Source organism: Python bivittatus, unplaced genomic scaffold (assembly GCF_059951505.1).
Source record: "Python bivittatus isolate LINGU-HERP-01145 unplaced genomic scaffold, Pbiv_v1 ctg000220_np1212, whole genome shotgun sequence".
Classification (NCBI taxonomy): domain Eukaryota; kingdom Metazoa; phylum Chordata; class Lepidosauria; order Squamata; family Pythonidae; genus Python; species Python bivittatus.
Genome location: NW_028277048.1, coordinates 34,251,205 through 34,268,312, shown reverse-complemented (window position 1 = coordinate 34,268,312; position 17,108 = coordinate 34,251,205). Strand labels below are relative to the sequence as shown.

Below are 17,108 nucleotides of genomic sequence, written 5' to 3'. Positions count from 1 at the left end.
CAGTGAAATTCATCTCCCTGTAGATTATTCTTTCATTTCGAATAGAATGAGCACCTCCTTTCAAATGAATGGGAAGCCTTGTGTGTGCAAGGATCCTGCCTTATCATACCACAGCTGCAAAACTGTTTCAGTCAAATACAACTCTCATTTGGCTCTCCAGACTTTCACTATGCATGTCACTCACAAAGCAAAAGACCAGTAATGGCAAAACTGCTAATAGCGAGATGTTCTGAAGTTGCGCTAACTAGAAAAATCAACTATTACATAATTAAGTATCTCCCTGGTTAAATGCTAGCAGAAAGTTAAGAAATACTAGGCAACATCTTCACATCCATCCTACACTTCAGCCAATATTCACCCACAAGAAAGCTACTGTGCTGAACTCTGCAGCATTGTCCTGTAATATTTCTACCAAGTGCATTATATTGTATAAGTACAGGTGGTTCTCGAGTTACGACACCAATTGGGACTGGAATTTCCATTGCTAAGCCATGTGGTTATAAAGCGCGACGTCATGTGACTGCATTGATTAATGACAGCAATCCCTGCAGTCCCCGTTGCTGTCATTAAGGAAGGATCATGGGGTAAGTGTGCACCTCCTCACAAGTTCCTGCTCACTTCCAACAACCAAAATCAGTGGGGAAGCCAGCAGGAAGTTGCAAGTCCTAGGCAGCTCGCAAGGAGGCCAGCAGGCAGGTAAGTGACTACTGCCGGGTGGGAAAGGGAGCAAGGGGGTGTCCAGGTGGCCAGGGAGACGTGGCGCGAGTGCGGCAGGGCTTGGGGTGGCTGCTGCCAGGTGGGAGAGAGTGCACGAGTGACCAGTGAGGTGTAGCACAAATGAAGTGAGGCTCAGGGATGGTGCGCAAGGGTGCATGAGTGGCTGAGGTATGGCGCAAGCACAGCAGGGCTTGGGGTGGCTGCTGCCAGGTGGGGGAGGGTGTCTGAGTGGCCAGGGAAGGTGCAGGAATGTAGCTAGGCTCAGGGAGGGTGCACAAGTGGGGGAGACTTACCCAAGCAACTTGTGACCTTCCCTGCCAGCTTCCCAATAGGGAAGGTCACAAATCACTATCACATAACCGCAGGATGCTCCAACCTTCGTATGAGCCAGTTGCCAAGCGGACAGATTGTGATCACGTGACCACAGGGTGCTGGGATGGCCGGAACTTCGAGGACCAGTTGTAACCACCACTCATTCAATGCCGTTGTAACTTCAAATGGTCACTGAATGAGTGGTGGTTAACCAAGGACTACCTGTATCATAAAAACAGGTTTTTACATTTGTTGGTTTTTTTCTTCATCCCTCCCCCAAGTCCTTTCCTCATGTGTTGTGTCTTTCAGATTGTAAACTTGAGGTTATTATTATTCAATTTTTTTGTAGGCCATCACTGGAGCCCTTTCAACTAAGAAGATTTTGAATAAATAAATGGTACACAATCCCATTTTATGTATTCTGGAAATCCTCAAACTAGTGGAAGCACAGTTAAATCTAAAACCATAGCATTAAAGCCTTGAACATTAACAATACCTTGACTTGTTTGAGTGCTTATAATAAATCAAGTGCTGTTTTGATATAAGGAATGATTCAAGCAGTGATCAAAAATCCTAATAATGGTATATGCACAGTAATCTCATGAAGGTCAAGCCTCTGCTGAATATAATATTAGCTTAACTTACTAACTAAAAACAGTGAAGCCAGAAACTATACATGTAGTAAGTAGTAAACAGATTTTCATTTTCCCAAAAATTAGTATCAGCAACAACTGAAGATATTTGATTCTCAGGTATTAGGTCTTATGTTGTATGTTCTTCCAAACCTTATTGGATTTTGCATCCATGTTCCGAAAACGAAGTAAAGTCAGTACATTAAATGCCAAAGTTTAATATGCATGATCTGTGCATACAACCTAGTATACTATGCACTTAAAACGTGCCTAACTATTGTGGGCTGTTATCAAAATCGGTATTTATGAAACATAAGATAAAATAGATATGTAACTTCTGTGCATTCCAATGATAAAGGATGCAGGATTTTATCTGTGTGTACTTTGACTTCGCTAACATCACCTGGACCAACAGCAACCTGAGCCATAGGAAAGAGGACTTCCACAACCCTAGTGATATTAAAATCAATAATCTAAATGAGAGTTTACATAACTCTTATACAAGAAATCAATGTTGCAGCAATTAGGCTAGTTTTTCCTCCACATTCACATACCTATTTTGTGAACTGATCACTGTTACTTCTTAGAGGAACATATATTACCTTCATGGCTCAACTGACAATGAAAACGAGCCCTGCTGTCATATGACCACTTCTCTGAGATAACTCAGCAAAAGTGAGATTCTTGTTCCCAATATTTATTCAGTTTCAAAAATCATGCTTCAGTCACCTTAGCATGGCAATTAACAAGAAAAGAGGCTGGGATACAATCAGCTGAAATCCATGCCCTAGATATAACTGTCATTACACTTTCTTCAGTGCAACAGATGCTCAACTACAGTTGGTGGATATGTTGCACTAGACCTCACAGCATTCCAATTCTCAGGTTAATTCCACACTGGAAACCCATAATTCAGGCATCAAGATCTTTTTGTTGTTGTTGTTCAGTCGTTAAGTCGGTATTAATTTAGAAGCCACACAATTTTGTTCTAGCCTGGGGAGAAAAAAGGATTGCTGCAATTTAACTTTAAGCTACCTTTTCCTTGCCTCTTAACTCCCTCCATTTAAAAAAAGGGGGGGGCAAATCAGGGATTTTAAGGAATCATGCTAATACATATAAGCACATTGGGACATACTGTATGTGTATATGTGTCTACGGACATATCTTCCTCGCCACGCCATCTGTTTCTTTATACAGCATTGTGTTTTATCAAGTAGTTGCAGGGTCTATGACTAATCATGATAGCTTACAAGAATGAGCTGCAGGTAAAACACAGTAATCAAATTCCAGTCAAAACAGACATCACAGCTCAATCATACAAAACGAACCAAAACCTGCCAGAAGAAAAACTGAGAAGACACACCAATATTCAGTGACAGGTAGTAACACCTGGCTACCCTTGTCCTAGTTAGAAAGAGAAGCCGATCTGGGCCTGGTTAATACTTTGATGGGAGACCTCCAAGGCAGTGGGCTAGACTAGGAAGTGAGAAACAGAAAAACCCAGAGGAAAGCAAGGTCCACCACTTCCATATTGTTGCTGAGAACGCTCCATGAAAATAACCTAGACAAAAATCCCGTTTCTCATTCTTCTCAACTCTGTCCTAGGGGAAAGGTCGTTCCTTCTACTGTTAGAGACAGAAGGGAGGATGTAAGGAAGGAGATAATTCCACAAATATCCAAGCCATTTCATGTTTGAAAAATTAAAATACTGACTTGCACTACTTTTTTTAAATAATATTTTATTAAGGGTTTTACATAGTTAAAAGCTAATACAGAATTAGAAAAGATATAGAAATAAAAAAGCGAACAAAAGAAAGAAAAAGATATATAAAAAGTGACTCCCCCCCTCCAAACAAGTAGAAGCGTTTGCGGTAACTTAACACCTTCTCTAATATTACAGAAATAAAACTCTTCTTCCCATTTCTCATCACTAAACAATAACCAAATTATAGAAAGATTCATCAGTCTCACTCACCAAAAGCATTAAGGGTACCAGTAGTAGTAACCTATATGTTTTAAGCTTAGACAAATAAATCTATTTTGCATTTTGACTTATGACTTTCTCTAATAAGTAAGACATAAAAAATTAATCCCCATAGGTATAAAGAATATCAGTAATAGTAACATATATTTTAAATTAGATCCAATAGGTCCCTTTTACATTCTAACCCATAACTTTCTCTAATAGTAAAAGATTTATCCCCACATGAAAAAATCTTTACATCATCTTGCAATCCTGGTTAAAAAAAATTTTTTTTTTTTAAGATTTGTTATCCCACCTTTATTATTTTTATAAATAACTCAAGGTGGTGAACATACTCTTTCCTTCTCCTATTTTCCCAATAACAACCCTGTGAGATGAGTTGGGCTGAGAGAGAGTGCTGGCCCAAAGTCACCCAGCCAGTTTTTCATGCCTAAGGCAGGACTAGAACTCACAGCCTCCTGCTTTCTAGCCTGGTGCCTTCACCACTAGACTAGAGTGGCTCTCAAAAAAACAAAAAATTCCAACAACAACCCCAAATCAAAATTTATGCAATTTAAGCCTGGTCAAATAAGTCTATTTTGAACTCTTTTTTCTTCTTATAGGCTTAATCTTCAATGGCTTTTTCTGACTGAACATAACAATTTATCATTTTCTCCCTGTTTTCAGTAGCAACTTCAGATATTTAGTACTTCCCTTCTGTGGATCCAAAATAAGATAACTCTCCAAGTCACATTTCTGATTTATAATCAAGATATCCCTTTTAATTGTTAAAACATCAGCCAACATAGTTTGTATATCCATTTCAACTTCTTTCTCCATGTCACTCTTGAAGTCAAATATTTTTAAGTTCATTTTCAAATCCACATCTTTTTCTTTATCTTCCATATCTTTTTTATAGTCTGACAATTCTTTACAGTCCATTTTCAAATCCCTATTCAAATCATCCGTAGCGTTTTATCCAGTAGAATCTTTTCTTCTTCTATAACCTCTGTTAGATCCAATCTTAAAAATAAGTCCTGAACATATTGTTCCTAAACAGATTTAAATTCTTCTGTAGTAAAACAATGTTCCTCCATTATGTTAGGAAGTATCTTTTCCTTTAATTGCTCTCTGGTCCCCTCTAGTTAACCTTCAAAGCCCAGTCTTATCTTCTGTTTATTTTCAAGACTTTCCGACAATAAGTTTTCTTACACTTAATTCCAAAATCATCTGCTGTATTTTTATAAAATTTAAAACAGTCCATTAAAAAACTATTATTTCAAATCCATCTGGCCCCTCAACTGTCCACAGCCAACATTCTTAACTCCCTTTCACTGTTTTCCAAAAGTAAAACAATTTTTTAAAAATCTTTACACTTATTTAAATCTTCTTTCTCCCAGGATAGAAGGAAACTCTCCCAGTGTACAGCAACTTGCCTTTCAGAAGGTTTTTAATTTCGAAGTAAATAGCTAATAAGTAATTTCTGATGCTAATTAAAAGAGGAAGTGAAAGCAAATCTTGTGTCTCTTTGGAGGCTCTGAACCCGGGCTGGGCTCAATGTTTTCCGCTACTCCCAGAGCGTTCAACCTGCTGGAGATTGCAAAGTTGCAATCTCTTCACAGGGAGCCTCTGTAAGAAGTACTTGTGGGTGATCCTGTCATCTCCTTTGCCTGGAGATGGTCCCAAAGAGCCAGACTTTTCATCAATACGAGCGAATATGTGTAGCTCAGGGTGGAACTGTGGAATCCATGGGGCTCTCTGAGCTTGGTTTTCTTGCAAACGTTTCTCTTAATAATATTTTGTTCAAATTTTAAAGTTACAAAGTTAAAAGTTAGAAATGAAAAAGAAAATTGAAAATACAAATTATAAAGAAAAGGAAAAGTGAGATAAAGTAAAGAAAAAGAAAAAAGATATGAAAAATAGATAACTTCCAATCTATCTCTGGTCTTAGGAATAGTAAGACTATCATAAGTGCTAGTTTTTAATACATTAAGTAGGAGTAATTCTTTGTCAAAACAAATCCCATGACATTTATAATCTAATCTTCAAATCTCCATGTAAGCTTCACCCCACCTGCATTTTGCAAATAGACCATCAATGGTTTCCATTCTTTAAGGTAATAGTTATTTGAGTTTTCTTTTCATAAGCAAGTCAGTTTATCATTTTCTACCATTTCCATCAGTTTTAACAACGATTCTTGTATTGTTGGTAGTGTCTGAGTTTTCCAAAATTGTGCATAAAGAAGTCTTGCTGCGGTAATCATGTATTGAATTCTAATAAGATGTTTTCCTATTTGAAAATCCATTATCCCCAACAGGAATAGTTCTGGTTTAAATGGAATCTGTATTTGTAATATGCTCTGCATCAAGGTTTGTATTTGAATCTAGAATTTCTTTGCAATTTTACATGTCCACCACATATGGTAAAATGACCCCTCTTGTTGGTTACATTTCCAACAAACGTTGGAAATTGTCCCATACATCTTTAATAGTCTTTGGGGTGTCATATACCATCGATACAACATTTTACAAAAATTTTCTTTCAAATTATAACATAAGGTAAATTTTAATCCTTTAGACCACATATTTTCCCATTGCTGTATATGTATATTATGTCCAATATTTTTTGCCCATTTAATCATGCATTCTTTAACTTGTTCTTCAACCATTTCTTCCCTCAACAATAATTTATACATTTTTGCTATTAAGTGTTCATCTGTTTCACATAATTGAATTTCAAATTCCAATTGATTCTGTTCAAATCCACATTCTTTTTTATCAATTTTAAATTTTTCTTTATATTGCATATAAGAAAGCCATTGAAAAGTATATCCTTCTAAAACCAATTGCTCTTTTGATTTGATTTTATATTCTCCTTGTTCTTTTTCTAATAAGTCTTTGTATCTCATCCATTTATTTTTATCTCGTTTCAGTTCTATAGAAGGCTTCTTGTATAGAGGTCCACATCGGCATCTTAGGGCATAAAAGTGGTCTGCATTTAGTCCAAACTTTTAATAAAGATCTTCTGATATAGTGGTTTTTAAAGTCCACATTAACTTTAACTTTATCATACCACAAATATCCATGCCATCCAAATCTCAATTTATAACCTTCCGAGTTTAATAATTTTTCATTTCTCAAGGTAATCCATTCTTTAAGCCATACTAAACAGCAAGCTACATAGTACAATTTCAAATCAGGAAGACCCAAACCACCTCTTTCTTTCACATCTTGTAAAACTTTATATTTTATTCTTGGTTTTTTCCCTTGCCATATAAACTTAGAAACGTCATGTAGCCATTGTTTAAAGGGTGCTTCTGAAGTCAATATTGGAATTGTCTGGAAAAGATATAGAATTCGCGGCAAAATATTCATTTTAATCACCGATATTCTTCCTAGTAATGATAATTGCAACTTTTCCCATCAGTCTAAATCTTTTTTAATATCTGTCCAGAGTGGAACATAGTTATTCTGAAATAAACCAGCATTCTTTGATGTCAAATATACCCCCAGGTATTTTATTTTTTTCTCTATTGTAAATCCAGTTAGTTCATTCAGTTTCTTCTGTTGATAAAAATCCATATTTTTAGTTAAAACCACTGTTTTTTGTATGTTTACTTTGAACCCTGCTAGCGACCCAAAGTCTCTCAATTTTTGCATTAACGATTCAACCCGCTGCAATGGGTTTTCTAAAGTAATGACTAGGTCATCAGCAAAGGCTCTTAACTTATATTCTACTTTTTTAACTCTTATTCCCAAAATGTTGTCATCTTGTCTAATATCTCTAAGTAATACTTCTAGAACCAATATGAATAATGGAGACAAGGGGCATCCTTGTCTCGTACCTTTTTGAATTTCACATGGTTTAGTAAAGTCTCCATTAGCAATTATTTTTGCAGTTTGTGGTATATATATATATATTGATTTAATCCATTTAACAAAGTTTTCCCCAAATTTCATAAAATCCAAGACTTTAAACATAAAAGGCCAATTTAAATTGTCAAAGGCTTTTTCAGCATCCAAAAATATCAAAGCTGCTTGTTTTTCATAATGTTGTTCCAGGTATTCTAATATATCCAAAACATTTCGGATGTTATCCCTAGTTTTCTTGCAAATGTTTCATTACCCGGCTAGAATAGAATGGGGGGGGGGAACTACCAGAGGAAAAAATCAAACAAACCCCCCACCAACACTGTCAGGGCATGCCACAATATATAAACATAGAGCAAACTCCATTCCATTCTAGCACTGAAGACGTTACCTAGCCAGGTAATGAAATGTTTGCAAGAAAACAACCAAACTCAGAAAACCCCAAGGACTCCACAGGACTTTTCATCGGCTTCCCTTAACTGCCATGGTTGTTGGCTCTGCAAAAATGGAGCCGTCTTCAATCCCCATTACTCTCTCAGAAGACTTGACTGCACTAATGTATCCTGAGCCACATCCTTACTGCTGCACTCCCATAACCCCATGAAAATGCACTCCATTACTCTAAGCCAAAGCTGATGTACTTAAGGCAAATGTTCTCATAAGCATCACTGACTTCCTCAGCACAAGTTCAAGTAATACACTGATTGGTTCCATCTGGAGGAAGTGAAAGAACCCAGCCCTTTCAAGTAGACCTGGAGGCCTACTAAAAGCCAATGCAACATTGACTACACCGGCTTTGGCATTCACCTGCCAGGAAACAGGCTGTTGCGTTCTGCACCAACTACAGGTTCTGAATGGCCTTTAAAGTCAGCCCCAGGTAAAGCATTATGACGGTTATAGAAAAAATGGAGAAAGGAATGACTGGCACACCAACAACTTCTAAGGGAAGGACAAGTCAGAAAATTGAATAAATAAAATGTATACAATCATAGTTTCTTCAATAAAGTGGAAAATGAAAAGCTAGCCCATGGTTTAATTCCAAGAGTGTTTTTTCAGTACAGAATTTACTATAGCCTGCCCATGCTTTCCTTTAAGAGACTTTCCTCACCCACTCAACTAAGATTAATTAGCCAAAAAGGCAGGGATCAAATGTACAAGAAGCTGAAATCTGGCCCCAAAGTATCATGACCACATTGCACAAATTGAAAATCTTCTATCACAAGCAGGTTGCCATACAGCCAAATTATACAGCAGCATGTAGACAATTACTCACAATCCTAATACTGCTACCAAAGAGGCAACTATATGATATATTTCAGTGACAGCCAAAAAGTCTATGATCATTGGAGAAGAGGAAGGATTTATGCATCCTCTATTCAACATTTAAGCTTATCGATTTGTTTTGCTTAGGAAATCTGAAAGCCAGTTCCAGAGTGAAGCCGCAGCAGTAATCGAACAGGGAGGCCCTTCTGTGTATTTAGGGTTGTCAAAGGGAGAAAAACACTTCTTTTAGTTAGTAAAGAAACTTTATTTACCAGGTAGATAAACTCAAGAGTTTTTATCTACTTGGTATGCACACCTTCAATCCCCCAATTTCCCCACGCCCTCAAAATGCCATTTGTGAAAACGGGTGGATGCTCTGGGAAAAGACTCTACGCAAGCTGGAACTGGAAAGGGCTCTTCACTAACACACAACGAGCAGTCACATTTTCCATCACAGCAGAGAGAATTTTGGGTTCTGGCCTTGGTTATGCTCTTTACCTGAAAATAATTATCAGTGACTTATTTCAGCTAAGTACTAATTTGCAAGCACCCAGAACTAATTATCCCTTGGTGAAACAACAGAATTTGTATTACTTCAGTATTTATCCTTTTTACCAGCTCTGTAAATAGTAATTTATATTGCATTACACCAGCAACATGACTGAGATCACACATAAAACAAATCAAATATGGTCACTGCCAACTTCTTCATGCAGAGGAAGCCAAGATTTGTCAAGTGTCCCTTGTGTCATTCTCAGGCCCTGTGGTTCAGAAGTGGTCAACCACCTGTGGAATTCCATTCTGTAGAGGTCCAATTTCAACAAGCTTTCAAGAAAAATTGAGACAGTTTGTGAATTGCTCTACAGCAATACATTCAAAGGGCTGTTCACTAAAAAGATTGAACTCATCTGCTCAGAGAGTACAAGCCCAAACACTCCCTTTAATTCTTCTGCTGCATTCAATTAATATGTTAGGCACAAGACAGGGCATAGGACTTGCACAGTCACTTAGCAGAAGTCATGCATACTATTTCTCATGAAGATTTCTTAGGAATAACACCACGGAGATTTATTCCAAATAAGCTTTTTTAAACAAAATCAAATGGTTCAGGTAAATTCTCACATTGAGACAGCTGCAGATAGCACAGAGGCTATCCAAAGGTCAAAACAACAGGAAGAAAGATACTAACTGGGTTCACAGCATACTAAGCCATAAAGCTGATTGGTTGACTTGGGGTAAACCTAGCCACTGCAATGTGTAAACCATGATTTATGGCTTAGCGTGTAGTGTGAAACCAGCAAACTGTGGCTTACCAATAGCACTTAGTAAACTAATACTTTATATGTGCCTCAACCATTGTGTGAAGTGACACCCCATAAATTAACTTCCTTGTGATTTAAAGGATTGCAATGCCTTCAGATGGGCCAACTAGAATGTATCCTAGTAGAACCCAATTGCATAACATACTTCTCCATGCAATACTGTATTCAGGTTCAGTCAAGAGGAATCAGGGTAGTTCACAAATACAGACGCATACACACAGTTTAAACAAATGTGTCAACTAATTCAAAACACACCTAACATTGCTTCAAATATTTATCTACATCATTCTTCAATGAACCTACATCACTTGGAAAAAACTAGTTTAGCTGATCCTGAAAAGACATAAAAGTTGTATCTATAGCAACCTTTCCCAACCAAGCACCTCCCAGATGCATTGCACTGCAGTTCCCAGAATCTTGAAATAGCATCAAGTTGTCCAATGTCCAGCAATGAATGAATAATGGGAACATATGAGAGCTGTGGAAGCATATCAATGCAAACAAAACTTCTCTTTTTGAAGTGTTAAAGCAGCTGCACCATTTGCAAAGCTCATAGTCGCTTCAAAGTCATCTCTGGTTTTCTACACACACGTGTATATGCACAGACAGCACTGCCACTGGATCACAAGCAAAACAGAGCACAGACAACCTTCAAAGCAGCTGTGCAAGTCCATCAGAAGATGCAGCTGCTTTAATGCACCAATGTTTGTACCAATGTGCTTTGTATGGCACTGCATTCATATTCTGTTCACAGCCCTATTGTGAACTATTCACAGCCCTACTGTGAATTTTTGGCAATCCAGTTACCTTTTCATTGCTAACATAGTCTTCAAATAACCAAAAGCAATGTCTACATATATGGACATCACCAGATGGACATCACCAAATCAAATTTACTGTATTACTGGTAGAAAGAGGTAGAAGAGCTCAGTTATTCTGTAGATAAATGCAAAGATGTGGTCAGTGGCTGACTGAGGAACAAATCATGAATTGCAACTTCCAAGTTAACCTAAAGTGAAAGCAGGAAGCCAACCAGTTTCCACAATATGAGCTTGAGAATATTCCCACCATCTTCAAGGAGAACACCAGGAATCACTTTGCCTGAACCTTTGCCTGATCAGGAACCAGAAGAACTGTGGAATTCAAAGAACTTTATTAAGGATGAACATGAAAGGAGACTGCCAAAGATCAAGAAGCAAACTGGATGTCAGAACAAACCATGATAATTGCCGAGAAGCCAAAGCCAAGAAAGACAAAGTGCCTTTGAAATGAGATTCCCCTCCCCAAGATTCAAATGGTCCCACTCTTCTGTTATTTTGAAGGGCCCTGAAGATCTGGCTCTTTGTCCAGGCCTTTGGCGAGGGTGCTTGAAGCCTCTTTTTTCTTTGTTCCCATCCAGTTTGCCATTTCTGCCATCTTTATTCTGTTTGTTTCCTTGTTTTTAAATGTTTTTACCAATGTGTAAACCACCCAGAGTCATTGGGAGTCAGGCAGCATGTACACTTAATAAATAAATAGATCACAGGAAGAAACTTAACAATTTCAGAGAGTTGTTAGAAAAGACAAGTGCAGAAGTTATGATGCTGAACAAGTCATGTGATAGTCATTTGCAACCTTCACTGCAGGCTTCCCACAAGCAAAGTCAATGGGGAAGCCAATAGGAGGTTGCAAATGACAACTCTATGATGTTGCACTTAATGACAGTGTGGGATTCGCTTAATGATGGTAACCAGAACTGGCAGAACTGCCATCACTAACCAGTGTACTCACATGACTTTGTGCTGTATGACTGTGTTGCTTAGCGATGGAAATTCCAGTCCCAATCATTAAGTGAGGACTACTTGTAGTATTACAACAACTCTAAAGACGTATGTCAAAAGTCATGAAAAAAACAAGGAAGGTCTTCTAAATTGTCTCCAAATTCAGAAGAAGGTTCCAAGCTTAGATTGGTATGCTAAAGGACACCAATGGACACATAATAACTGATTCAAAGAAGATCAAATAAAGACAGAAAGAGAATGGTAAAGATATCAACATCCAAGACATCTGAAAAGATATTCCCTACTTACAAGAATCTCTAGTACTAGAAGATGAAGTTAGAAGAACATTCTGGTCATTACCAAGTCAGAAGGCTACTGTCAACCCTCCCGGGTAAACCAGACAAGAAACACAACTAGATGAGTTAATTCTACTTTATTGTAAGGCTGCATTAACAGAATCTTTCATGTCTGAAAGTACAAATCTCCTGCCCTCCCTATTTAGCGCCTGAGTAGTTAAGGCAGGTCCTTCCTAAATTTCTTTCTCTAGCTGTTACTCTGTTGTGGACTCGTTTCTCTTTTATCTGATTGTTCCCTAGGCGGCATTTCTCTTCCCCCCTCCCCCCATCTTTCAAGGTCACCCTCACATTCCATCACAGCTACAGGAACTGATGGAATGTCCACAGAAATATAGTTAGCAACAGAAGAATCAAAAGTTGGACTTTGAAAGGAATAGAAACAGGGTAGAAAGGGTATGACGCTTTTCAACTTCAGTGTCAGAGAAGACTCCTGAAACTACAAATCAACAGACAGTTCTCATTCGAGGCACCAATGACCAGGCTCAAATTATCAAACTTCAGACACATTTTGCAAATGCCTAATTCTCTTGAGAAATCTGGGAATGCTGGGAAAGGTGGAAGGAAAAAGAGGACAACCAGCAGCAAGGTGGCTGAACTCAACTACCGCAGTGACGGATGCACCCTAGAAAATCTGAAGGACCAGGGTGGAGACAGATCCTCCTGGAGGAAATCTATGTCAGGGTTCTCAAAAGTGGCCAATATTGACATCCAAGGGTCAATGGGACTATCCAAGAGGTCAATATTATTATTCGTAGTACTATTAATTAAAGTAGTATTTATTAAATTATTTTCATATAATAAAAGTTTGGGGTCAATGAACACTCTGAAACATCAGGAAGGGGTTGATACGCTGAAGAGTCTGGGGACCCCTGAATGTGGTCACTAAGACTTGACGCTGACTTGATGGCACATAATCAATCAATCACTTGTGAACTACCCAAACGATGGATGGAAAACAGTACCACTGAAATCAATGTTATTGCTCGTTGGAGGCCACCCAGAACTCCTTCTTCATGCCAACTCTGCACATGGCACACCACATGGATAAATTCTCATTCGGTAATCTGTCTCCAACCTTCTGCCAAATCTTCTTGAAACGGGAACAAAATGGCATAGAGATCCACTATAAGGAAGGAGCCAAACTGCATGTCCAGCTGGCATACCTCAAGTATGTATTACACGAAACAAGCCATAGATTTTCTAAAACAACTCTGCATTATGGGAGTAAAAGATGCCTCTCACAACAGAAGTATTGGAACATCAGGTAATTAGTGCTGATAGGACGATGGCATGACATAGAATAAAGAAAGATCAAGCCACAATTAGAGTTACTGGTACTGTAATTAAATTTTCTCCACATAGATCTAGGTCAACCATTTCTGCAGATGAAAATAAAGTTGTGGACTAAAGTAAATTCCACAATATTGACCTCAAAGTATAAACAAAATGCAACCACAACTTCACTAATAGATGTTCTCGGGAAGTGTGACACCCACTGCAATTTATGGAATTCTGACAGTACTGTATACTTTATTATTTTGGGGCGGCAAGGTTTATATTCTTTTTTACTTTTTAATCAACCGCTTTTAGAAAATTACAGTGCAGCTGCCAAGCTGTTTTCTTTTTTTAAATACTGTATTCTTCAGAACACTCCAAATGCTCACAAAATTCTAGTCTCCCTTCGGAAAAATAAGGCCTGAGAAAATTCCATTGTATTTTGCTTAGATTAAGCCTGTATTAAGTTGCCACTCTTTTCTGCAACTCTCTCTAGCGAACTGCTGATTGTAAGATCTTTGGGGCAGGAATTTGTCTTTAGTTCGTGTTATTCTGTAAGGTTCCGTGTACACAGATGGTGCTAACCAAACAGAAAACATAAGTCATCTCATAATCAGCATGTACCTTTTAGAAAGTATTCTCTGCTGCTTTATGGTGACACACTTCCTGTTCTCAGCACAATCACGGGTGCACCTTTCTCTAAAAAAGGAGGAGGGGACCGTGGGGGTGTGCGTTCAAGAATCCCTAAATCGTTGCCAACCTGTCTCTTTGGAAATGCTATATTGCACATTTAAATATACGAGAAAGCTGAAACTGGATGGGGCTGGCAAGAATTCAAAGACAGACGAGACTGGCCAAAGCCATCTTTCTTCCCAGAAATCTAGAGGCAGACAGGCAGAAAGACTAGTTTGTGCTTGGCGGTACTGTGAATGAAGACGGAGGAAAAGTAGAATATCAAAAAGAAAGAAAGAAAAATCACCGCATCTCTCCTTCAGCCCTCACCAGTTTTTCCAGAGATGTGGAGAGAGGGAGAAAGAGAGTTACCCCTCCGCCTCCTTCCTGTATCAAAGGACGGATTCCCCTCTTGGCTACGGACCAAGCCCGAACGTTGGCTGAAAAAGCCCGAACGAGCGCCCGTGTATTCGGCGTAGGCATCCTTACAGGACGGCCATAAGGACTGGGCTGAGCTTCCATTCTCCATTTGGCTGGGAGAGATCACTGCAGCAAATGGGGAATAAATTATGCAATTCAGCCGCCACAAAATGCAGCAACGTGGGTGCCTGTCGTGTGCGTGGGAAAAGGGAAAACAGAGGTTGGCGACCAGCTTTTCCTTTCCAAACAGCAAGCGCGACGCCTGTCTCTGCCCTTGTCTGGCTTAGGCGCTGTTTACTCACCGACAAACTCTCACAAGTGGCCTTTCGAAGTCCATCCCGCAGCCTACGTCCCGGATCCACACTCTCCCCCAAGATGCAGCCAGAAAACTCCAAGAACACAACCGCCCCAGACGAGAGGTGCCCCCCTTCCAATTCAAAGCACAACAGCTCCTATGTTCAGTGAATCGTCCCTAAAGTTTGAATGGGACACGGCACGCCGCACTTCCTTCTTAATCCGTGTCAAATACAAGTTTTCCAGTTCTCCCAATCTTTAAATACACTCTCATCTAATAACACAAACCTCTCTGCTCTGCTTTCATCTACACACACGCGCGCGCACACACAATAAATCCGTGTTCCAAAGTAAGATCGAGCGAGCCCCCTTTGCGTAACTTTCTCAAATCTAGATCTTTGCAATACGCACACTACTTGCGACGGGGGGAGGGAGCGAAGTCTGTGGAAAATGAGCTCAGCACTGGGCATCAGAACAATACTTTCCCATAGAAACAGACTTATATTTAATTCTTAGGAACTCCACTCAAGTTTCACCTTCCATTTCTTCCGGAGATTTAAAACGCACGCAAGGCTTTACTGTATTTAAATCTGCACTGAAAATTGTCTGCATTTATCTGCATTGGCCTTACGGGGGGGGGGGGGGGGGAAGCTACAGCTGCTCATGCAGAAGATTTTCAAAACCCTTTATCAATCTAGACTGCAAAAGGCAAGGGGGAAAAAAGCTCAGGAATCCCAGCAAAAGAATGCAAATAACGTCAATGCACAGTTAAACTGCAAGCCCTGCCTTACAGGAACTGTGTGTGTGCGTGCGCGCCGCGCGCCCAAGTATGTGCGCGACTGTGTGTGCGTGTGTGTGCCTGCAAAAAGCACAGATACTAAACAGGAAATGCAACTGAGAGCTATTCAGCGCCTCAAACTTCAAAATGCAATGGTATCCCGCAAATTGCATGCATGCAATTCCAAAATGCATGAACGACTTTTTGCATATCTGCAAATAACGCAAGTCCGAGCCTTACCTCTCTGAGACATTTTCCCCTCTGCTTTGATGGGGGAGGGGAACACAAAAGACTTTGCCTTCTGTAGCTAGTTTTGCAACAAAGATGCAAACTGCAAGCGCTCAATCTTCATGCAACTGGAGTTTTTCTTACTTCCCACAGCAGATTTCCTTGCAGAGGAAGGAGCTGCAATTGCACGCCTTGCAAAACAGATTGCAAAGTGGGTTTTCTCCCGCTATTGCAATGGGAAGGAAAGCTGTGCTGCACCTACATGATGGGCCAGGACTGGCAGCTAAAAGCTCCAAACTTGGATCCGAGTGTCTTAGTGCGCAGACGTCCTTTGCACGACCAGCGCGTTGATTTCTGGGTAATGTAGTTCCTCCGAATAGTCACTTGAGGGTGTCCTTTAAAAAGACCGTCGGCTTCATAGTCAAGGAGTTGTATGAAAAGATGAGCAGAGAAGGCATCTGCTTGGAGGCAGGCCATAGATTTGGTTGAATACTTTGATCTCTGTTAAGGGAAAGGGCGGCTCACGGTCCTCTGCTCCGTAATCCAACGGCTGCTAAAGAGGCAGCGCTGGAAGCAGACTTAGCGTGCAACCACGTTGCAAGACCTCCTATCTAGCAGTTGGCAGTTTCATAACAGGAGGCGAGTTGCCATGCTGGAAGGAAGAGACCGCGGGATCTTGCCTCGTACAGCCGGCTGCCCTGCCTCCGCCAGCGGCGAGTCCCCCCGCGGGCTCCTTCCTGCGGCGGGGTCTTGGCGAACGCTGTCCCTCCCGCGGCTCTGGTAGCTACAAGAATATGGCAAAACTCTGGCTCCCTTGAAGAAACAGTCAGCCAAGCTGCTGTGGCTTGTTAAATTTACGCATTGGTTGCGGCGTGGATTTCCGCGGATTACAGCTCGTTTCATGTTGCCGTGGAGGATGGCTTAGCTGGCTAGTACGGTAGTCATTGGATCGTAACCTTGAGTTTTCTTCATACCTCCATATTTATTTTCAGTGCTGTAATCACCGATCTCAGTGTGACTAACAGTGTAACAGCCCAGTGTAAATATATCCCTCCCCCTCTAAATTGCCAAGAATATTTCTTATAGTACTTTATACCAAAAAAAAAAAAAAACACCTGAAAATCTAAAGTTAAAAGGTAGATTGTATTGTTTTATATGCTTAAGGGAATAGGGTCATTTCAGAAGAACAGATTATCACTGGGAATTTGATAACCAGCTGTAGAATGTAAGAATGATATTTCATTGCT

General features: G+C 39.7%; 1 protein-coding gene across 2 annotated transcripts in view; it reads right to left on the bottom strand.

Annotated features, from left to right (window-relative positions):
- MAP2K6 (mitogen-activated protein kinase kinase 6) overlaps window positions 1-16,849 on the bottom strand; it is a 120,062-nt gene extending 103,213 nt beyond the window's left edge. The window contains exon 1 of one of the 2 annotated variants that reach the window (XM_088138331.1): window positions 15,874-16,849. In XM_088138331.1, the coding sequence (XP_087994457.1) occupies window positions 15,874-15,886 (13 nt within the window). In that variant the 5' untranslated portion in view covers window positions 15,887-16,849. Of the gene's footprint in view, window positions 1-15,143; window positions 15,262-15,873 lie in introns of those variants that run through there. The other variant, XM_088138330.1, reaches the window with a different exon arrangement.
- Window positions 16,850-17,108: the final 259 nt, after the last annotated feature.